The sequence below is a fragment of the Myotis lucifugus genome, unplaced genomic scaffold, assembly GCF_000147115.1.
Source record: "Myotis lucifugus unplaced genomic scaffold, Myoluc2.0 scaffold_463, whole genome shotgun sequence".
Lineage (NCBI taxonomy): Eukaryota > Metazoa > Chordata > Mammalia > Chiroptera > Vespertilionidae > Myotis > Myotis lucifugus.
In genome coordinates, this window is record NW_005871511.1 from 49,572 (window position 1) to 72,381 (window position 22,810).

Genomic DNA, 22,810 nt, shown 5'->3' on the forward strand with positions numbered 1-22,810 from the left:
CTCAGTGGGTGCTGAGTGAGTTGCTCTGAATGAAACCTGGCAGAGGCCACTGCAGGGGGCAGAGGCGGTTACCTGTCTAGCTCTCCCCGCAGCCTCTGGTTCTCGCTGGTGGCAATGGCGTTGGTCTTCTGCTCCTGCTGCAGGGCCTCCCGCTCAGTGGTCAATACCTTCTCCAGCTCCTCCAGCTCCGCCTTGTGCTTCAGCAGGTCCTCGTGCCTGAGGAGGGAAACACGCCTGCTAGGAACGGACACCCCAGGAGACGGCACAGCCTCCGTGAGCGGCTTCTCTCTGCAGAGCTGAGGGCGGCGGGGATGGGCAGGGAGCGGGGCCAGACAGAGAACGGGAGGATGGCAGAGGGGACACATACTGGGCCAGCTCTGGGGGTCTCCTCCGGTCCCGGAGCCACGTCCCCCTCCTTCCACCCGATGTATCTGTAGGGTTCCTTCCAGTCCCTGTCAAAGCAGCCTCCCTCTGTTACCCCATGGGGAACCATGATCACATATTCAAAAGTTTCTAAAATTAAAAAAAAAAAGCCCAGACTCTGAGACTTTGACAGGGAAGAAAAGGCCTGGAAGCTGGCAAGGCACGTCCCTGTAAATCGGCAGCTGTGGTGAACGTCCCCTCCTTGTTCTTGGTTGGAGAGAAGAGGAAGAGGAAGAGGGGGCAGGAGTCCCCAGGGGAGCAGGGACCCCAATGCTGACACATGGTTTCCCTGAGCCGGGATCAGCTGGGCACACCCTTTTCCCCTCGGGGACCCTCCTGCCCCTCAGCCTCCAGCTGCACCAACCCCACATTGCTGAGGGGGACGTTCCATTCATCACTCTTCCTGTGAAGCAGCGGGTCCAGGGGAACCACGAGGGGCCAGAGCGAAGGGGGACTGAGCCTGGGGGAGCCCAGCACGCACCTCTCCCCGAGGGCCTTGTGCTCCAGCTCCAGGGACCGATGCAGCGTCTTCAGGCGGCTGTGCTGGCCGATGAGGGCCTCGTGTTCCACAGACAGGTGCTCGTGGAGCGCGCCCAGGCGCGCGTGGTCCTGCAGCAGGGCCTCGTGGGCTGCCGCCAGCTGCTCCTGCTGCTTCTGCAGGTTCTCATGCTCGCTCTCCTTGGCCGCCTGCTGGTTCTGGAGCAGCGTGTACTGTGCGGTGAGCGAGGCGCTCTGGGAGCTCAGGGTGGAGTTTTCCACCTGCCGGGACGGAGAAGGTGATGCTTCACTGGGCGCAGACCCCAGGGAGCCACCGACTCCCCATCCCCGCACCCCCGCACGCAGTGAGGGGCCAAGAGCAGGGCAAGTGCAGACACCAAAAGAGCAGGGACCCTCAGGGCAGGCAAACCCCAGCCGTGCTGAGGACAGTTCTACCAGCACTTAAGGAACTGCACTGGGAAGGGCCCGGCCCTCCTCCTTGTGGCTTGGCCCCCAGCCCTCCTCCTGGTGACCGGCCACCAAGGTCCCCGCAGGGAGTCTCAGCGAGTTCTGTAGGTGCTCCCCCTCCCGGCTCTGCCTGAGGGGATGTCCGGCAGACACGGACCATCACATGGTGCTAAACTGAGTCTGCGCCCCTCCCCACACACGTGACCTTCTTTGGGCCAATCATGCCCTTTCTCTGGATAAGCACCTTGGGTGCCCTCCTGGACGACTGTTAAAAGCCTATTAGAAGTTAAATACATAGAAAATCAGAAAATCTGAACAACACGACCATCCAATTTAACCTGCTATTTACAGAACCATCCAATATCCAAAACTATCAGGAAATTGAAGAGGAAGAAACCCGTCCTAACTCATTCTGAGGCCAGAATTACCCTGATGTCAAAGCCAGACAAAGACACGACAACAGCAACAAGACAACAAAAACGAAACTACCAACTAAGACCCTATTTTATTTTAACAGAACAAATCCCAATCTCCTTGCCAAATGGCTTCCTGTTTACTGTCCCTGACCCCCGAGTTACATATTTTCAAACACTTTTCTCGGGCACGGCACTAATAAACGATCACGCGTGTTCCCACATCTGTTAACATAACTATAAACCAACGCCCTAACCCAGGGGTCCTCAAACTACGGCCCGCGGGCCACATGCAAATACAAATATTGTATTTGTTCCCGTTTTGTTTTTTTACTTCAAAATAAGATATGTGCCGTGTGCATAGGAATTTGTTCATAGTTTTTTTTTAGACTATAGTCCGGCCCTCCAACGGTCTGAGGGACAGTGAACTGGCCCCGTTTAAAAAGTTTGAGGACCCCTGCCCTAACCTGTGTGGCCCAGTTCTGCTCCATGCTCTCGCCAGCCCAGGAGCCCCTTCACACCCGACTTCCCTGGTGGAGGTGAAAGACGCACAGTAGCTTTAAAAAGGCTCTGCCGGGCCCGACAGCAAAGAAGCCTGGTCAACTCTTGAGCCAAACGTTGTCGACCTCAGAGACTCTTTTCCAAGTCATCCCTAAGCACGTTTCCAGGAGGAGACTGGGAAACAGACGAGGCCGCAGCCATATGCTCACTCACGGAACCTGGCTCACCAACCATCGCCACCGCCAAAGACCCTGAGGCGAGGCACCAGTTTCCAACGAGCCTGTTCCCAACAGGACGCAGGGAACCCCAACGCCCCGTGCTCGGCCCTGCGCATCACCTGCAGCTTGGCCGTCTGGGTCTGCAGCGTGGTGTTGTGCTCCTGCAGGAAGGCGCTCTGCTTCTGCAGCGTCAGGATCTGGCTGCTGAAGGCCACGTTCTGGGTCTCCAGGTGCTGCAGCTGGTCCCTGAGCAGCTGCTTCTCGGCCTGCAGAGCCGCGTTCTAGGGGGAAGCACGAGGCCGTCAGACACCCCCTGGCAAATGGCACATGTACTTGAGTTGTAAGGAACCCTCTGAAGTGGATGCTTTGGGGGTCAAAGCCTGCGTCCTCCAGGTGAGAGACTGTTCTCTCTTGGAAAAAAACCATCCACAGAAATGGGAAAAAACACACCTATTTGGGGGTATGTGCTTTCAAGACAGAAAAGAACACGCATGAAGGGGATTCTGCGGGAACTGGGGTGCGTGAGTGTGAGGCAGAGGCAGTGCGGCCTTGCTCTTAATGCTTTTCCTAGTTTCCTGGTGAACACCTGCGAGTGCGTCTCGGTGAGCTGCTTGCGCAGGATGCGAGGCCAAGCCCGCGGCCATGAGGTGGCTGGTGCTCCAGGGGCTGACCAAGACCTCCCATCGGCCACCACCTGGCCAGGAGCCAGGGCCCGGGGGTCGCCAGGCTCCATGGGCTACCTCACTAGCTTGGGACCTTGGTCAAGCCTCAGACTGTCTCAGCTTTCTCGCCGTCAGGTGGTGCAATAAAATCAGGGGTTCACACATACACTGGCTGACTTTTTTCTGTGAAGGGCCAGATAGGAAATATTTTGGGTGCCAGCCCTGTGGTCGCTACCCCATCACTTAGCCCTGCCCACACGACAGGTAAACCAAGGGCGTGTCTGTTCCAGTAAAACCTTCTCACAGGAGCAGGCGCCAGGCCTGGCTTGCCAACCCTGGCACAGAGCACCGACACAGCAGGATGGAGAGTCCGGCGTACGAGCGGCCGGCCAGGTCTGATGGGCAGGGGAGGGCAGGTCACCGTGGGGAAATGTGACCGCGCCCTTACGTGAGGAACGCTGAAGGAACCCAGAGCTCCCAGGAGCTGCCAGGACACACCAAGAAGAGTCCAGCTAGACCCGGGTAGGTCAGCAGATTCTACATCCGCTGCCCTTTCCCGTGAGGTGTGTCACCAGGATGAGGAGTGGGATGGCCTGCGCGACGGGGCAGGGCAGCGACTCACGTTCCGCTCCAGCTCGATGGCCCGGTCCTTCACCCGGAGCAGCTCCATGGTGGCCTCCTTGTGGCTCGGCCCCCAGCCCTCCTTCTCCTGGTGACCGGCTGCCGAGGTCCCCGCAGGGTGTCTGAGTGAGTTCTGCAGGTGCTTCCCCTCCCGGCTCTGCCTGAGGAGCTCGCTCTCCTTCAGCTGCGGGCACAGGAGCACAGAAGCAGATGTGGGGCGGGAAGAGGCCGGCGCAGAGCCCGCGGCAGCCAGGGATCGGCCCCCCACACACCCACCCACCCTCTCCCGCAGCGGCTGGACAAGGGGACACCCTGCAGGAGCTCTGGTGTAGAGACACCCACTCTGTCCTGCTCTCCTTCCTCCAAAGATGACAGGAAGGGCAGGCGCCTGGGACCCCATCCTGCCCCAGCCTGACTTTAGCCACACGACAGGCACGTCTCCTCACTCCCTGAGCCTCGGCGGTCCACTCCCTAAGACGGAGGTGCGCTGGGAGGAGAGGGACCGGGTGATGTCAGAAAGCCCCTATCGGCTCTAGAATCGCTTTGTTCTAGATTCCTTATCCAATCACGCAACCAAGAAACGTGCCTGTGTGCATGTGTGCGGAGAGCACTGTGTGGAGAACACGTGTATGGTCAGCACGCATGTGGATAGCACGTGTGCGCCAGGAGCAGACTTGCACGTCCTTACGCGCCTCTGTGCACCTGTGTGTCCCATCGAGGGTGCCCATGAGACTGTCTGGGGCCCCACGCCCGTTCCAGTAGGTTCTCACCAGGGTCCCCAGATCTCACCTCCTCTCCCCCAAACCTGATTCACTCTCTGGTTGTCCAGCCCTGACGGCATGATCCGAAATAGCTCCCTCCGACCCTGCGGCTCACCCACACCTGCTCCATGAGGCGGGCGCCCAGGCTGCCCCTCTGCTGCCCGGGCGAGGCACCGGGAGGGGAGGGGCGAGGCAGGGACCTCCCGGCGGGACCCAGCGCCGTCCCCACGGCAGCTCTTACCACCTGGAGCTCCTTCTGCAGCTCTCGGGTCAGGCTGGCCTTCTCTTCCACCTGAGCCTCCAGGAACACGATCTTTTCTTCTTTCAAGGCCAGTGTCGTCTTTAATGCCAATTCATTCCTGCCCTCCAAGATCTTGTATTTTCTGAAAATTACGAAGACGCAATAGTACCATTTGTCTGCCTTTCCACCCACAAGCTCCCGACCTCCCAGCCGCCACACACCCCTCCCCGATCAGGCAGGTTTCCTCGGCGCCGGACAGCATGCGGCCCAGACCATCCCGCCAGAGCCCCCCCGGGACTTGCTGTCAACACGCCTGCGACACCGGCACACATCACTGGGCAGTTGTACAACCATCGCCACAGGGAGGAGCCATCACGGGCTTTTCACAGAAGGGGAAACTGAGCCTCAGAGAGGTTAGGCCAGCGGTTCTCAACCTGTGGGTCTCGACCCCTTTGGCGGTCGAATGACCCTTTCACAGGGGTTGCCTAAGACCATCCTGCCTATCAGATATTTACATTATGATTCATAACAGTAGCAACATTACAGTTATGAAGTAGCAACGAAAATAATTTTATGGTTGGGTCACAACATGAGGAACTGTATTTAAAGGGCCAGAACGTTGAGAACCACTGGGTTAGGCCATGTGCCCAAGGTCACCATGCCCAAGGTCACCGTGCTATTATCTAGCACGTGGATGTCGTCAGTTACAAGTCCAGCAAAAAATCCAAGACATTGGATTCCCTTGAAAAATGAGATCATGTAGGAAAGCAATGCGGGAAAAGGCTGCAATAAGCTTTTTTTTTAAATTAAAGGGCTGGGGTGTTGGAGAGGGATAAATACTAGTAGGTGGGACAGAAGACTGTTAGGGCAGTGAAAACATGTATACTACAACGATGGACACGTCATTACCCATCTCTCCAAGCCCACGCGAGGCTCACCAGGAGTGGTCGCTAATTAAACTACGGCCGTGTCAGTGCAGGTCCATCAGGTAACAAGTGGGCCACCATGGTGGGCGCTGGTGATGGTGGGGGAGGCTGCACCGATGGCAGGGAGCAGGGGGCTTATGGGAAATCTCTATACCTTCCCCTCGATTTTGCTGTGAACCTGAAACTACTCTAAAATAAAATCGTCGATTAAAAAAGCAAAAGTAGCCTTTTTATGGACAAGAGTGTCCGTCCTCTCCTCCTTGGGAACCTCCAGGAAGAGGACCTAGATGTGAAGGACGACAGGCCCTGGGCTGTGAAGACGGAGCAGAGCTTGGAGCTGGGGCGGGGCGCACGCGGGGGCTGCGCACGGGCTGCGGAGCCTGCAGACCTCACGGGGAGGGGCCTCACCTGTCGCCGTCGCTGTTGTCGTCCTGCAGCAGCAGCTCCTTGCAGAGGCCGACCTTCTCCAGCTCCTGGCCCAGTTTGTCCAGCTCGCTGGTCAGCCGCTGACTCTTCAGCTTCTCCAGCACCAGCTCCTGGAGAACAGGGAGGGGACGAGCATGGGCCGGGAGCGCATGGCCCTTCTGAAGGCTGAGCCAGTGCCTTCCCAAGTCCCCGGGGCTGGGCAGGCGGTTGATGGGGATGGGTGAACCCCTCTTCCAAAGAGAAGGGTGAACACACCCCTGCAGCCAGTGCAGACGACCGGGCCACACCACCGTGCGCCAGGATGGATCCATTGAGCTCCAGGCACAATCAAACGTGCGTTGGAAATAGTTACGTCGATCTCTGATTAGTAGGTTCACATCCTAATGATCTCCTCTAGGGTGGACTGTAATTAAATGCTCGTTGCAGAGAATTTGGAACACCAAGTCCGAAAAGGAGGAAGATTTCATTTTAAATTCTGGTTTTGATTGACTTTTCAAAAGTAGGTGCTGCTCTCACTGAGGTGGTTGGCGTAGCTAGTCCACCTGCTCCCACACCTCTTCGTAGCTCTCCAGTAGCTACAATTTTCTACCTGGTGTCACAGCTATCTGCATGCATGCCTACCCGCTCTAAATCCGCAGGCTCGGACCACCTGTGTGACAGAGAACCGTGCTCCCCAGACATCCCACCGGCAAATCTCAGCCACCCTGCAGTTAGGTGAAGCCAAGTGACCGGTTCCAGCCGATGGGCTGTATGTGGAATGACCTGGGTCACTTCCCAGCCGCAGCTGAGAAGAGCTGGTGTGTAACCTGCCAGCGGCCTTGGCAACCGCCCAAACCTTGTGTTGAGATGGTGGCACCGTAAGATCAAAGTGGCTGAGTCCTAGTACAGGTGACAGGCTTCCAGGAGAGTCACCTGGACTCTTGTGAGTGAGAAGTAAGCCTGGATGTGGCGGTCCACTGCGATTCTGGGGCTACCTGTTACTGCAGCAAAACCTAACCCATGCTCACAGAGGCAGGGACTACGGGTCGCAGCTGCAGGGATTGTACTCTCGTGAGCATGAGACCCGTGCTCACCACATCTATTTCCCTTTCTTCCTGGAACACACTTCCCAGCCTCCCTTGTCACTAGGTTCAGCCGTGGGGCTGGGTTCTGCCCCGTGAAGTGTGGTCTTTCTCACTCACTCTCTTTCTCCTCTACTGGTCACATGCCAAGGAGCCAGGAGAGGACTCCACCAGGGGATGGCCGAGCCCCAGGATGGAAGCCTGGTGCCCCAGGCGCCGCACTCAGGGCCAGCTGGGAACAGCCACACTGGACTCCGACACAACTTCCATGTCGGGCCATTCGGATGAAACTGCACCAGAACAGTATTCCCTCCAACACGCTGCAGAAACGCCCAGGTGGCCCAGGCCGAAGGTTCCGGGGAAGCAGGCCACCCATTTACCAAGAAACTGAAAGACAACCCACACCCTTTGGTCCTGTAATGATACTTGTAGGCTAATCCTAAGGGAGAAATATCTCTGTGAAGGTGTACATGTCCAGTGTTCCTTAACATAGTGGAGGCACCCCACCCCCAGGCCAGAGCTGCCCGGAGGGGAAGATGTCCTCGGCACTATGGGGGGGATGACTCCACGCAGGAAACCAGGACGGCTGACGTCCAAGCTCTCACCCCACAGCCCCCGGCCCTGGGTTCTCCTCACACAGCTCCCGGCCACTCTGCCCTCCCTCGGCCGGAGCCCAAGTTAAAGGAGAGGAGACACACAAGTAAAAAGTAGAAGGAGAAGGAGATGGCTGAGAACTGAACGAGGGCATGAAAGTGTGGAGGAGAATTCAAACATCTTAAAAGACGGAGAGCAAGGGATCAAGATGAGGACGTGCTGACTTAAAAACCATTGGTACATCCACACGACGGAATACTCCTCAGCCATAAAAAGGAAGAAACTGTACCCTTTGCGACAGCACGCGTGGGCCTGGAGAGCATTATCCTCAGTGAAATAATCCAGTCAGAGAGAGACAGGTGCCATATGATTTCACTCATATGTGGAATTTCATGAGCAAATAGAACTACCAAGCAAAACAGAGACGGACTCATGCATAGAGAGCTGGCAGGCAGCTCTGCTGGGGGGTGGGTGTTCGGGAGGGTGGTGGAGGGATTGAGCAAAACAGAGAAGAAAAAAGCGAGAACAAATGGACATGAGAGAACAGTGTGGTGATTGTGGGAGGGTGGTGGGAGGAGGGGAAAGAGGGCATAACGGGGATAAATGGTTGATGAAAAAATAAATAGTAGAAAAAATAGGAAACAGCCCAAATGCCAAAAAAATAATTACAGCAAATTATATGTGGCTTAAAGCCTATTTAATGCAAGGAAAAAAAGCCCTAACAGATACAATAGGGTTAGGGTGCAGAGAGTAGGTGTCCTGTGTGTGTGTGTGCGCGTGTGCACGGATATGGCGTGTGTGTGTGCGCGTGTGTGCACGGATATGCAGGGGAGGAACGCTGGAATAACTATAGTCCGTGGTTATCTCCAGGCAGTGAGAGAACAGCCGAGTTTCACTTCTTACCTTTCGGCTCTACCCTGTTCAGAACCAAGGAAGACATCGAAGGAGCACACACAGTCCCGGTTCTGTCTGGAAGCACACCCCTCGTGGCACACCTGTGCGGCTCTGGACAAAGACGTCAACCCCGCGTCCCCCTCGAGGGGCTGCCTGCACCCCGCTCACCTCTCCCAGGGTCGTCAGCGTCCTGGTGTGCATGGTGACTTGCTTGGTGAGGTCTCTGTTGTCCTTCTCCAGCTCCTTCAGCTTGGTGGCCGCGTCCCTGCAGCGCGCCAGCTCCTTGTCCAGGGTGCGGCTCTCCTTCTCGGCGGCGGACAGCTTGGTGGTGACGTCGTCCAGGACCGTGTCCTTGAACTCCACCTGCTGCCACAGCCGGTTCACCTCCTTCTCCAGCAGCTTCTTGTCTTTTTCCAGCTGGGCCACCTCCTGCTGCAGGGCCTCCTTGTCCTTCTCGGACATCTCCAGCTGCTTGCTGGCCAGCCGCTGGGCCTCCAGGTCCCGCTGCAGGGCCTGGTTTTGCGCCTCCAGCTCCCCCCGCTCCCGCTCCAGGGCCTGCTGCAGCCGCAGGTTCTCGGCACTCATGCTCTGGTAGCTGAGCTCCAGGCGCTCCGACTTCTTGCTCTGGGCGCTCAGCAGCTCCACGTTTTTCCTCAGCTCCTCCTTCTCCCGCTCAAGCTCCTGGTTCTCCCGCTCGATCTGAGCCATCTTGGCGCCCGTGAAGCGCATGGCCTCCACCATCCGGCGCAGCTCCCGGTTCTCCTCGTCCAGCTGCTTGTTGTCCCGCTCCAGGCCTGCCAGCTGCACCGACACGTTCTGCAGGGTGTCCAGGGACTTCTGCAGCCGGCGGTTCTCCAGCGACAGGCCCTGGCTCTCGCGCTCCAGGGCGTCGACCTTCTCAGTGGCCGTCGTCAGGGAGGTGACCTCCCTGGCCAGCCTCTCGTTCTCCTTCTCCAGCCGCTGCATCTCCTTCTCCAGCCCCTCCGCCCGCGCCACCTTCTCCTTCGCCTGCTCCAGGTCCCGGTGCAGCTGCTGCCGCTCGGACTCCAGCGTGCTGAGCTGGCTGCTGGTCTCCGTCACCGTCTGGTGGAGGACTCTGTTCTTCTCTCCATGTCCTGCACGCGGACCTCGCTGCTGACCTCTGACCTCTCCCGCAGCGTCTGCACCGTTTGGTTGAGATGATCCTTTTCTTGCTCGAGATCTTTGATCTGCAGGAAAACACAATGGAAATGACACAGGTGGCTGCACGAACGTATTTCGGTGATTTGGTCCAAACTGGGGGACTGAAGAGAAGGCCTGGAAAGACACCCCACCATGGACCCAAAGGACATCATAACATTTCCCAGAGGCCTGATACGGACACAAGGTGAAGGGCATGGAGATCCCCCTGAGACAGTTCAAGTCAAAACACATTCACAGCAGCCAGTTGACTTAGAAACAGAAACCACACCTCCTCTTCCTTAAAACAATGGAAGTGATTTCCTTGGTGCTTTTTATCCTGGTCCACAGGGGCCCGACGAGCTGGCCGCCCACCCCAGTGGCCGCTCCTCATGCCACCCTCCCCCTGCAGACATCACACGTGATCTTCCCTCTGCCTTGAATATTCACCCGCCTCCACCCTCCGGCCGTCAGCATCACTGGCTCCTTCTCATCCTCCCGGGCTCAGTGTGAGTGCCAGCTCCTCAGAGAAGCCCTGCACCACGATTCTAAATGCCCTGCACTTAGTAAGACTCTCCCTGGACCCACGTGTATTCCCTCAATAGCACACGTCTGAAGCCACCTGGCTCGTCACCTATCATTCTGCCTTCTAGACTATAAGCCATGCAAGAGAGGAGGCCCTGGCCTGTCTCTTCACTGTACATAGCACTATCCCAATCCCCACTTTTTGCTCTACTAGAGAAGCTGAAAAATTCAAGTACTTGATTCCCAGCCTCCCTTGCAGCTAGGGGTAGTCACGTGTTGGGTCTGGCCAATGACATGTCGACAGAGGGTCTGGGGAGGCCTTCCCTCTGTCTCTTCACCCGCCACCTTCTTCCTGCCCACTTCTTGGAGAGGCACAACAGCCACTGACAACGCTGGCAGAGCAGGAAGAGGGATGCCCGGCCCCTGGGTGGCATCACTGAGCCGCTGCCCCAGCGCTGGGCTGCCTTCCCTGGGACTTGCTGTAGTGCCAGGCGAATCCACCCTGGAGGTTTGCCAGGGTTCTCAGGGTGACGCTGGACATTTGGAGCGGGATCATTCTTTGTCCTGCGGGGCTGTCCCAGGGGCTACAGGACACTGAACAGCATCCCTGGCCTCACCTCACCACAGCCAGGAGCACCTTCCCTCTCCTCCCCCAAGTCCTGTCAATCAAAAACAAGATGGCCAGTGTCCCTGGGAGGCAATACCTGTTCCCATGCCCCTGCTGCAGCTGAGGATTGCTGGTCTGAGCTGCAGCTGGGTGAGGAAACTGGTCACCCAGGAATCACCGATCAATGACCAGGACACGGCTGTGATCCTGGACGCTCCCCCTTGCAGGCAGGGGCGCCAGGGGAGGCCTGCGCTCTGGAGGGCCTACCTGCCTGGCTTTGTCCGCCTTCAGGGTCTCCATGTCACTGTGCAGCTGCTCATTCTCTTTGATCAGCTCCTCACTGAGGGTCTCCAAGTCCTGGTTGCTCTGCTTTTCCTTCTGCAGCTGGATCTGCAACTTTTCAATCTGCAGAGCCGAAGGCCCAGCCGTGCAAAGGTCAGTTTCAGGAAGTGAACTGTGTTTTACAGCAGACCCGAACCCTGTCACCCCACAGAACACGTAACAGGCCTGTCCTCAAGGAACAGCCCTCCTGCCCACTTCTTGGGGCAGCACAACAGCCACTGCCAAGACTGGCAGAGCGGGAAGAGGGAAGCCTGGCTCCAGGTGGTGTCCCTGAGCCGCTGCCCAGGCCAGGCCTGGCTGTGCAGTGAGCTCCCCACACCCTTGACCATCACCTCTCAGCCCATGGCATGCACTTCCAGCTCATGGTAGAGAAAAAGGTCATGGGCACCAATCAGTCAGCTTCCCTCCCAGCTCTCCGCTGTTCACTCTCACTGCTTCCGTCTTAGGCCTTGTCCACTACTATCCTGAGGGTCAGGCGACATGCCTGGGGCCAGCAGACTCCACTGCCGGATGTCCCACAGGGACTTCATCCAGTTGGTGACATTCCTATTCACCCAGCTGCTCAGAGAGGTCCTCTGCCATCTCTCTCCCTCCTCTCACCCTCCAAGTAAATGTGTCACCAAGGCCTGTCCTTGTCCCCCATACGGCTCCCCTCCACCCCCCATTGCCTGCCCCAGGCCAGACCCCCTCCGTCCTGCCTGGACGATGGCCCAATCAGTGGTCCAACACAGAGCTCTTCTGCGGGACCCACCAAGCTCACTCCCTAAACACGGACTGCCTGAACCCGCACGTCTCACGCTCTGTGCCTGACACCTGAACACCGTGATGGACGCAGATGCAGGCTCAGTACCTAGGGCGGGACCTGAGGTGGGGCTCCCAGGCCAGACTCCTGCTGCTGTCCCTTCCCACTGACGCCAAACTCAGGAGGGGGAAAGGGTTGCTCCCTGCTAATGAGGTGACCACGAGCGGGTGTCCCTAACTGACAGGGCAGCAAGCAGCAGGCATGGTCACCAGCTCTGTCAGGGGGAGTGCTCAGCACACACCTGGCAGGTGGCAGGTGTGACAACCATCGCTGACCCCTGTGAGAGCGCCAGCGCCCCCTCCCCCCCGAGCTTCTGACAGGCAGGGCTGGCGCCCAAGAATCTGCATTTGGACTGGTGACCCTGATGCTGCCAGTTTGGGGTGACTGCTCTAAAACGAACACAGTGGATCTCCACGATCAAAGACCAGGTGGTTCTTAGAGCTTCTACAGACCCTGGACCTCAGGTCCCCCACTGGGCCCTCTCGGGGGAGGACCCTCAGATGCCCAGTGACCCAGTGAGTAGCCATGACCGAGAGCCTGCTCGATTGGCCTGTCTGGGGGGCAGCCTGGCACAGGTGGGTCTGCAAAGCTCCCGGGAGGATCGCTGCTCTAATGCGGGCTCTGCCTATTGCTCCCAGGGTGAGGGCCCCCTGCCTTTATCTCATAGGTCTGGGCACTGTCTCAATACTCCTCTGGAAGCAGGAGCCAGGCGAGCTTCTTCTCCATGAGGGGAGGGGGGGGGTCGGGCACGGTGGGGCTCATAGTCGCGTCCTCACATCACCGTAGGCACACCAAGCCCCCTGCCCCCCAACATGGGGACCTGAGGACGGGGCCAATAGCCAGTTGCACTGTAACGGGCCACGTGTCTGAGTCTTCCTCAAAAGCGAGAACATCTTTCTTCTCCTTCCTTATCGCGGCCCCACTTCCTAGCACCAGGTCTGGGCTCAGCAGGGAACCAGCATCTGCTCTGATGGCGGTGCCTGCCCCGGACCCGACCCCGAGGAGGAAGGCCCGGAGCAGCTGTCACTCACCCTCATTCAGAGAAGGGCACGGGGCTCAGAGTCCTCGAGCAATTTGCCTAGAGCCCCACAGTGAGGATGCGGCAGAGCCCAACGCACAGCCATGGGCCGACCCAGCCCTGCTCTCCCTCAGCCGGGGCCTGGGGTGTGTGTCCTCCAACCCCCACCATCTTACTCTTAATGCTTCACCTCTGCCGCCCCTTCCCGCAGAGAAAGGAATGTGATTCCAACCTTGGCATTTCTGGATGTTGTTGCTTTTAGCAGGAAGATTTGATTGCCCATGTCCCCCCCACCATTGCTAGACACCCCCCATCTTTCTTCACCTGGTCCTTTCTGCCATGGGACCGGGGCCCTTAGTCCTGTCCATCCCTGAAGGACCTCCATTCCCGTAGGGAGAGCTCGCTGGGCTGGGATGGGAGCTGGCCCAAGGGGTTTCCCATCCTCCCCGGGTGGGCACCAGGCTTGGGCCGAGGACTCCTGTGAGGCTCTCGGTCTCCAGAGCATGCAGGGGCCAGGGACCTGCTCAGCAGCCCCCATGCCGGGCTGTGTCCCCTGATAGGCCTCCAAAGACTGTCCCTCTTCCTCTCAAAATCAGGATTCCTGGTTGAAGGAATGGACTTAGGATATCGATACAAATGAGGCAGGGAAGGCGCCTTCTCTGAGGCCCACAGAAGGGTGGTGAGTCTCAGGGAAGGGCGTGGACTTCGGGAACTATGGTTTACAGACGTTTCAGGCCGAAGTCAGCCTACAGCCTGGGCGACACTCGGGTGGTGGGAGAGCCGAGCAGGCACCAGGGTGCCTGGCACTCCGGGCAGCCGTGTCCTGGCTGACCCTGTTCCCTTCTCAGATGCCCCAAGGGACCATGCCGTCTGGACGTGTCCAAGGCTGTGCCCTGGCTCCAGGAAGGCCAGCATCAGGCCATGTCCCCTATGGTCCTCAGCTGACGGCCGAGACGCACCATCCACCCAACGTTAGGGAGGACCCATGACATGCCAGGCTCAGGGGAGAAAGCAAAACCAGCCCCACTGGTCAGGACAGAGGCAGCCAGGCCCCGAGCGGGCTGAGCAGGACAGGGGGGAGGAGCAGAAGGGCCACCTGGCCAGGGTTCCTGGGACCGGACACAGGACAGCTCTGGTGTGGGAACTGCAGTCCCTCCCTTCTACCAGGACTCGGAGCCAAGACAGGCCTCCCGAGGGCTCTAGCAGGACTGCCATGGTTTCCTACAGGGAACTGACCCAGAGAGGAAGCAGGGGTGGGGCCTGAGAGGCCGGGGGCTAAGGAGTCATGCCCATTGCACAGGTGAAGGCAACGAGGCACACAGACGTCCCTCAAGTCCGGTCGCACTGCTGCAGGGACAGGTCATGCTGCCTCAGGACTCTGCTCCATGAGGACGCGTGTCCCGCTACCATAACTGTGGCTGCCCTGCATCCCACATTTCCCCCAGCTGCGCATCCTCACCGACACCTGGGCGCTCCGCCTGGCCACCTGCTTGCCCGAATGTTCCGCACAGTTACCTTCGTGCTGAGCTGCTGGTTCTCCTTCTCCAGCTCCCCGCACTTGAGGCTGCTCTCCTCCAGGGCCAGGGAGGCGTCCCGCAGCCCCTGGATGGTGCTCTGAAGGCTCTGGTTCTCCTTCTCCAGCTTCAGGATGCGGCTGGAGGCGCATTCGTTCAGCTCAAACACGAACGACTTCCTGGAGGCTGAAGAGCAAAGTCAGGTCAGGGCCATCACCCCGAGCCCTAGGTCTGAGGGGCCTGGAGTGGTCGGCTGGGTGCCCTCCGTTGTCCACAGGGTGCTGGTGCTGTCGGCACCTGAGGGCTCCTCAGGCGGTTACAGCCCCTCTGCAGAGCTAAGAAGAAAGAAGGTGACGGTGGAGAGGCCAATGCAAAACCTCAAGACAGTGGAACTGCTGGAACCACTTTTTACCAAGTTCTAACCTGGCCATCAAGTCAGGGATTTCAGAGACTAACAGAGATGGCAAAGAGATGGCGTTTTCTGTGCCAGCCCTCAGAGTGGTGGGGGTCTGGGTGGCTCAGCTGAGGGTGTGTGTGGGGGGGTGATAATTGACCAGTGTGTCTGCAGGTGGTAGAGGCTCTGGGGCAAGTACGCCCAGTACTTACCATCCCTGGGCAGGGCCTTCGGACAGAGATTTCATTTTGTGCTTTCACAATTGCATTGAGAAAGAATGAGACGGTATATCTAAATTGCTTGAGAAAGTCTAAGCGAGATCAACATAAGGTAAAGACAGAAGAAGGCAGATTTCCTCCTTTGCTTTTAAACAGCTTGAACGCAGAACAGAAAAGGGAGCACAGACCGGAGAAGAACCGGAGTTCTCGGCCCCTTCCTGCCACAAGCAGGTGCGTGACTTCAGGTAAATGAACGTATGAGGGGTCAGGGTGCCCCCTCACCTGTCCCTCCAGGGCCACATCCTCACCCGGGAGCCTATCACACTGCACTGCTCCTAGGGCTGCACCCCACCTGCTTCCTGTTCACCCCCTCGGGGCTGGAAGGACCTAGAGGGGACGCTGGTTGTCACCGCAGCACCTCAAGCTGGACGTTCCCATCGCCCACCAAGGACAGCAGCACAGACCCAAGAAGCCAGAACAGACTGAAGACCCGAAGCAGCAGGCAGCTCAGCAGTGGAGCAAATGAACCTTCGTGGCCCAACTCCAGCTCAGCGCACCCCAAAGACAAACACGCCTGCTGTCAACACACGGAAACATGCCAAGGACTTCATCCTGACAAGGCCACCAACGACACTAACAGCTGAAAACTCCACTAAGTCACCACCTGTGCTCGTTCAGATGGCACCTTCGCAGCATTCGCTTTAAAAGTAACATTTTTAAGTGTATGGTTCTGTGGCATTAGATGCATTCCCACTGTCCTGCAACTATCACACCGCCCACCCCAGACTTGTTCATTACCTCACACTGAAGCTCTGTATCATGGAAAATAATTGTGAAGGATCTCCAAGTGCAGCCGTGGAGCTGATGACCAGCCTCATTTCCTCAGAGGCTCTCGAGATGACACCACAGTTTATTGGGAAAACAACCAATGGTTCTCCACTGGGTGCTGCACTCACGAGCACCCCCAGAACCAGAGCAATGGGGATCTTTTCATTCAACAAGGGCGATGAGGACAGCCATCCTTTGTTGGTGCCCCGGGGGCCAGGCCCAGCGTGAGGCTTCACCGTCTCCTCTCACGAGACACGCATAGCAATCCTGGGAGGCAGCTTCATTACCCCCATTTTGCAGATAAGAAAACGGAGGTTTAAAAGAGGTCACCTGGCTAACAGGTGGAGGAGCCAGGACTTGAAGCCAAGCCTTTCTGACTCAAGAAGCCACCACACCATCCATGCAAAAGTCCATTCACGCTTTGTTCATGAGCTGCCAGCTAAGCAGCAGGAGTGGGAACACCAAGAAGTAGTCACGGGCACTGACCTGAAAGGGCTCACACACTACACAGAGGGCCTGGGTCAGGGAGGCTTCCCAACCCACCAGCCTCCCTGGTCTCTAACAGAAACATTAGGTCTGAGAGGTCCCTGCCAGCCGGCACCACTCCTGCGTTCCACCAGGGGGCAGTGTCCTCCCCATGAACCTGAGCTCCCAGAGCAGAGATCCCTGTTGTGCCCACCCTTGGTCCCAGGAGTGCTGAGACTCCAAACCACAGAGAGAACCGACTCCTCACACAGATTCATAGTTCAATGAACTGATTTTAGGTTTGGACCTGATGGGGACCCTTGAAGAGAAGGACTATCCAGCTGCTCTCAACAGCCTCTCCATGATGCTTAGGAATGTTGATCAGAATTGGAAAAGCAGCACCTCCCCCACCCCCCAGACCAGCCCAAGGCCCTCCTGCGCGCTGCAGAGATCTAAGCGCACCTTCGCCTGCACCCTCAGGTGCACATGTGATGTTGTTGAGCACAGGGACTGGCTACTTGTTTGCCGGGTGCACTGCCTGCCCCACCCACCTTTCCCTGGCCAGCCCCACACCTCCTCTGGGGGCTGCGAGGGGGCACACACAAGAGAGAGGGGAAGAGGCCTGGCTCCCCTGAGAAGCAGACACTTAGCAGGCCCTGCCCAGGGAGACAGAGAACAGACTGCACCCATCTGCCCGATGATGACATGAACGGAGGAAATCAGCCCAGGCCTGTTATAATGCAGGTTAGTGACCACTGGGGGAGGCTCCTGCATCCAGAGCTTTCAATCCCCCACGGACAGATCTAAGACATCCTCTGGGTGTCAGCATGCTGTCATCTGGAAGCTCCTGGGACTGTCCACATGGGAGCTGAGAAATCTGGCAACACTTTGTAGTTCATGTCCTGACTTCAAGGCTGCCAGACCCTTCACGTTCTCGTTGGGGAGAATTTCAATGAAACAGTTCCAAATGGCCCTTGAATAAAATCCTATTCACTTGGGGTAGGATGGGCTGACACATGAGATTCAGAGCCAAGGGCTCAGCTCCCTGGGTGAGGGAGAAGCCGCAGCCAGGCTGGCTCCCAGGCCCCAGGGGCTCTGCCTACCGTCTGACAGGTCTGCATTCTTGGACAGCTGCTCCAGTTCCCAGCCCAGGTGGGCGGACTCGTTCATGCTCTGCTTCTGTGCAATCTCGAGGACCATGTTCTCCTCCAGCAGCTCCTCAATGCGCTTCTTGTCTGTGTCCCGGTCCTAGTGCAAGAAGGGGGGAGCGGTGAGGATGCCCCCATGCCCCTCTGGACAGGCTGCCCCGTGCATCCACCCTCATTCCCCCAGGATGAAGGCCCTCCATGCACCTGCTCACTTCCAAAAGCACAGCTGCACAGAAGTGACTCCAACACAGGGCCCAGCTGGGAGACCTACAGCCACTAAAAGACTTGCTGACCCAGTGACCTAGGTCAGTGGTCGGCAAACTGCGGTTCGCGAGCCACATGCGGCTCTTTGGCCCCTTGAGTGTGGCTCTTCCACAAAATACCGACTTCTGCGCATGGGGCCACAAAGTTTCAATTGCACTGTACATGCGCGCCCTCACGTGGTATTTTGTGGAAGAGCCACACTCAAGGGGCCAAAGAGCCGCATGTGGCTCGCGAGTCGCAGTTTGCTGACCACGGGCCTAGGTGATGAAGACGCCCGACGTCTCTGAGTGGTGTCTAAACAAAGTGGCGTACAGCACAGGGCTTTAAAGCAAGTGATATGATAGCGGGCAGCTCTGCGGCCCCTTAGCAGGCCTAATATGTCTCGGAAAGACTGCAGGAACTCCCAAATCACAGCTCCATCCACACCACAAATGCCCTTTTTTGCAAAAGACGCCCATATACAACCATCCTTACAGAAAAGCAACACAACAGTCAGGGCCTCTCTCTTTTGAGGGCCTCAAGTGGTGTCCACTCAGGCTGGTGAGCTTTGCAAGCAACTCTCCGCAGTGAGCGGGTCACTGCGTCGGCAGCAGCACCTACCCGGGAGCAGGAAGTCAGAGCAGGGCACAACATGCACCTGAAATTGCCCCGATCTGTCGTTCACATGCTGACAACAACTTGTCATACCAATTCCAGGTCGTGCAGCTTCGATTTCAGCTGCAGGTTCTCCTTCTCCAGCTCGTACAGTTTATCGACCCGGGCCCGAGCCGCCGTCAGCTGCTCCTCCAGAATGGACTTGGTGTCAATCAAAGTGAAGTTATCTTCTCTCAGCTCCTGGCCAGCAAACACACACATGAGAACCATCAGACCCAGGCCCCCGGGTCCCGAGGACCGCGTTCTTCAGGCACCTGGACCCAAACCTGCACCTCAGGGTGACGTGCTGCCGCGGACGTTCTGTCTCCGCTTGTGAGCACCTGCCCCTTCTCCATTAGGCCAGGCCCGATGCACGTTCTCTATGGAAAAACTCTCGGAATCGAGACACTGTCTAAATTTGGGAAGGGAACACCTCTTCAGCGTCTGCTTCCTGCCAGCCCTGGTGTTGGAGTGTCTGACATGTACAGCCTCGTCTACTGGACAAGTGCGCCTGCTGACAGGTATGGGACTTCGCTCAACAAGGAAGGGGTGGGGCTAAGAGTCTGTCCCATATTCCAGGGCCGAGTCCAGGCCCCTCAATTCAATAGCCATTCCTCTGATCTGGGTCCTGGAAATAAATGGCTCTTCGGGTGAGCTATTGTTCAATACCCAGTTCCTATTTGAACATTTCACTCACGTCCTCTTAGAAAAACAACAGCTCTCGGCCGTTTCCTGGAAATGAGGGCTAAGGCACAACAAACAATACTATGGGCCTCTGGGTGTCAGGCACATGCTGGGTGTGGGACGCCATGGCTGGTCCCTCGCAGGCCCCCTCATGGGAGGAGTCTGCTGGACTTACTCCTGTCCCAGGGCCCAGCACACACGGGGGAGCCGTTCAGCTCTTTCCCCTCATCTCTGCTCCTGCCCCAGGAGCCTCCCAGAATCACTCGGTGTCTTAGGGAGCTGAGTCTCCCCCAGGTGCCTTCACAGTCTGGGAACACACATACACGGGATGTGACCGTTTCTCTCGGTGGGCAGTTTTCCAAGGCTGGCTCCACTCATGGGTTCTAACGACTGGGAGTGGGCGGTAGCTGCTGCGTTTCCATCTCGTGTTCATTTTTCCCACAGGGCCCAGAACCCAAGATTCTTGTAGAAGGGAAGCCGTGGACCTCCCATCAGTGGACACAGTTCTGATCAAAGCCTGGCAGCGGGAAGGGTTTGCTCACAGACTCTGGAGTCACCTGGGCACCGTCTCTCTGCCTATCCCCGGCCCTGCACCAGGTGCCCTCTGCCCTTGCACATTCACTCTTCACAGCAGCCCCGAGGGGGAGGCAGGCACAGTCCCTTCCTACACACGAAGAGGCTGTTGCCGTGGGTCAATTAAGGAATGAGCCCCAAGCCATAAAGCCAGTGAGCGGGTGAAGCTGGGGCTTGAACTCAGCTGGAGAACTCCAGACCTGTGTTCTCTTACAGAGCCCCCCCCCGGGGGGGGGGGGTTGGGGGGGACGGGAGAGGGAGAGGAAGAGGCTCAGACTATTATCAACGATGTGAGCTGGAGCCCATGGAGGGGCACAAGCAGGAAGGAGGCCCGGCTCTCCCTCTTTGGCCGCGGCCCCAGCATTCTCACCTTGTGTTCCAGCCAGTCTACCCACCAGTACTCACCAGTGTCACCACACGCTCAGGCCCTGAGCTCCCAGAGCACAGCCTGCTCCTTCAGCCTTACAACCAACTCCTACTCGGCCTTCAGAACCCAGCTGGGGTTGCCCCCTCTGAGAAGTGCTTGCAGCTCCACTCTGTCCCACCCGGCCAGTCAGATGCTCGGGCTCCCCCAGTGCCCACTCTGAGGCAACACTGAGCTGGCCTGTCCCCCTCCTGTAGGCTAGTCCCGCAGGCCAGGACTATTCCCGTTCTGTTCTCGTGGGCCTCCCAGAAGTGTTCAGTGACACTTGTCAGCTGAGTCACGCCATGACGGGGAATCAGAGGTGGCAAGTGAGTTGGGCCCTGCAAGGCTTGGAGACAAGCAGGGATGGACAAGTGTCCAGAAGCAGAATACAGCGTGGGACAAAGTGATTTACAGCTACTATTCAAATATGTTTCCATTTTCTGGTGGCATCAACCTTCGCCGTATATTAGGCGTCAGAAATATCTAAACTTGCTTTGCACACCCCGCCACCTCAGAAGTAAGAGACCAGACCGCAAGAAGCCGTGCCAGGGTCCTAGAGCTGGCAAAGGGCTTGGCCTGGACGAGGGAGGAGCCACACCTCTGCAGCTGCCCAAGCCAGCCTGCCCGCCCCCCCCCCCCCCGGGCCTGACCCCAACTGAACCGGAGGCTATTTAGAGGCTAGACGCAGCCCAGCGAACAGCTGAGGGGCCACGTTGAGGACGTCACAGGCCAGGCCTGACGGCTGGTCCCCCAGTGGAGGGGAACGGTCCTCGGCCATCTGACCCGCTGCCCATCGCACCCGAAGCGTCACCATTTGGAAGGAGACAATATCTCGTGACTTCTCCCCGTCCTTCTCCCAGATTTCAAGTGTTTTCATTGCTGGGAGATGGTGTGTACTTGTGTGGTGACTACCAAGTGCCCTGTGTGCGCCAGGCCCCAGGCACGCAGTCGCTGAAGACCCTGTCCCTCCCCTCGGGGGCTCGAGGTGCACACAGGAAACCTGGCCGAGCAGGGCTGACCGGGGCCTGCGCACAGTCTGCGGGGCTGCTGGAGCCGCCGCGGTCTAAGGACGTGAGTGCAGCACCGTCCTCACGGCTCCCTGGGCCCTGGCACATGGGCCCCGAGAACAGTGTGACTCACCCTCTACCCTGGCCTGGGCTCCACGAACCACACGCTTTCTCTTGTAACTCATTAAACTAATGCAAAATTTAAGGCATGACTAATTTTTTCTTTTGTTTTTGTTGTTGCTATTCCTCACCCGAGGATATTTTTCCATTGATTTTTTTATTTAAGGAAAGTGGAAGAGAGAGGGAAAGACAGAAACATTGATGTGAGAGGAACACATCGATTGGTTGCCTCCTGAAGACCAGGGCCCGGGCTGGGGAGGAGCCTGCAACGGGGGTACGTGTCCTTGACCGAATCGAACCCAGGACCCTTTGGTCCGCAGGCCGATGCTCTATCCACTGAGCCAAACCGGCCAGGCCTAAGGCATTACTAATTGGACAGCAAAATGATTAATCGTTATGAAAAACATTGCCATATCATCCAGAGGCATGGAAGCTGAGAACACGGAAAAGGAGTTCCCGTGCGAAACCCTCCAGAAGCCTGGAAGCTCCCGGCACAGGGCTCGGGCCACATAGGCCTTCGGTCACCGTGTCTGCGTGACTGAGCCAGGCAGCCTGCAAGGGCCCCGAAACGCACCCCCATCCACGGGGCTGTATCAGAGTGAGATGTGGGGGCTGCATCCGGTCCCGGTGTGCAGGAGGGCTGCGGAGGCAGCGGTCTGGGGGAGCTTGTACATGACTGTCTGGGACCCTCCCACCTGTGCCACTTCCGGTGAGTGAGTGTGCCGTGTACCAGGACCTGTCTGCTGCAGATTGGTGCCTCTCATCACCAGCAGGGCCAGCGGACCATTCCCAGGACAAAGCAGAGAGCGGCCTCCCACCCCCACCCGCCCGGCCAGGCTGCCTTGACACAGCACCCAGGGCGCCTTCTCCACAGGGGGGTGGGGGCGAGTGTGTCACCAACATTCCTGGGGAAAGACCCACCCTGAGTGGGTCGTAGGTACAAACAGCCATCTCCAACCTGCCGCCACGTGGCCCAGGGACCTCAGGGCCCGTCCGCGGCAGGAGAGCACGTTGAGGTCCCCGGCCAAACAGCCTGTCCCACGCACACCTGCCGGCCACCAGCTGGGCAGGGAGGGGAGCCTGTGACCCCAGACTGTGCTCAGCCCCCTCACAGGCTTCCCGGCCGGCAATGGGGATGATTTCTTACCATCCAACAGGCCCCCAGGATGAGCTGACACCCTGATTTCACCCAGCTCCCTCAAACTGCCTCTGACCCCTGGGATCTGCGAAGGGGGCAAAATTCCCAAACCCTCGGAAGAGGGGTCCGAACCCACTGTGGACCTGAAGCAGTCGGGGTGAGTGGCCAAAGCACCAGAATCCCTGCCTCAGCCCTGACACCCTCCCCTGAATGGACCCATAACCTCGGGATCCGAGGAGGCTGTGCCACTGAGAGCTTAATATGGGACTTGCCCAGATAC

At 58.0% G+C, this 22,810-nt stretch overlaps 1 protein-coding gene across 1 annotated transcript in view; it reads right to left on the reverse strand.

The window, feature by feature from the left end:
• CCDC88C (coiled-coil domain containing 88C) overlaps positions 1-22,810 on the reverse strand; it is a 108,944-nt gene that overhangs the window by 26,360 nt on the left and 59,774 nt on the right. Inside the window, 12 exon segments of the mRNA XM_006109700.3 lie at positions 73-216; positions 905-1,182; positions 2,620-2,781; positions 3,785-3,967; positions 4,786-4,927; positions 6,120-6,247; positions 8,855-9,789; positions 9,792-9,894; positions 11,244-11,381; positions 14,654-14,838; positions 17,661-17,805; positions 18,657-18,803. Of these exon segments, the coding sequence (XP_006109762.1) occupies positions 73-216; positions 905-1,182; positions 2,620-2,781; positions 3,785-3,967; positions 4,786-4,927; positions 6,120-6,247; positions 8,855-9,789; positions 9,792-9,894; positions 11,244-11,381; positions 14,654-14,838; positions 17,661-17,805; positions 18,657-18,803 (2,690 nt within the window).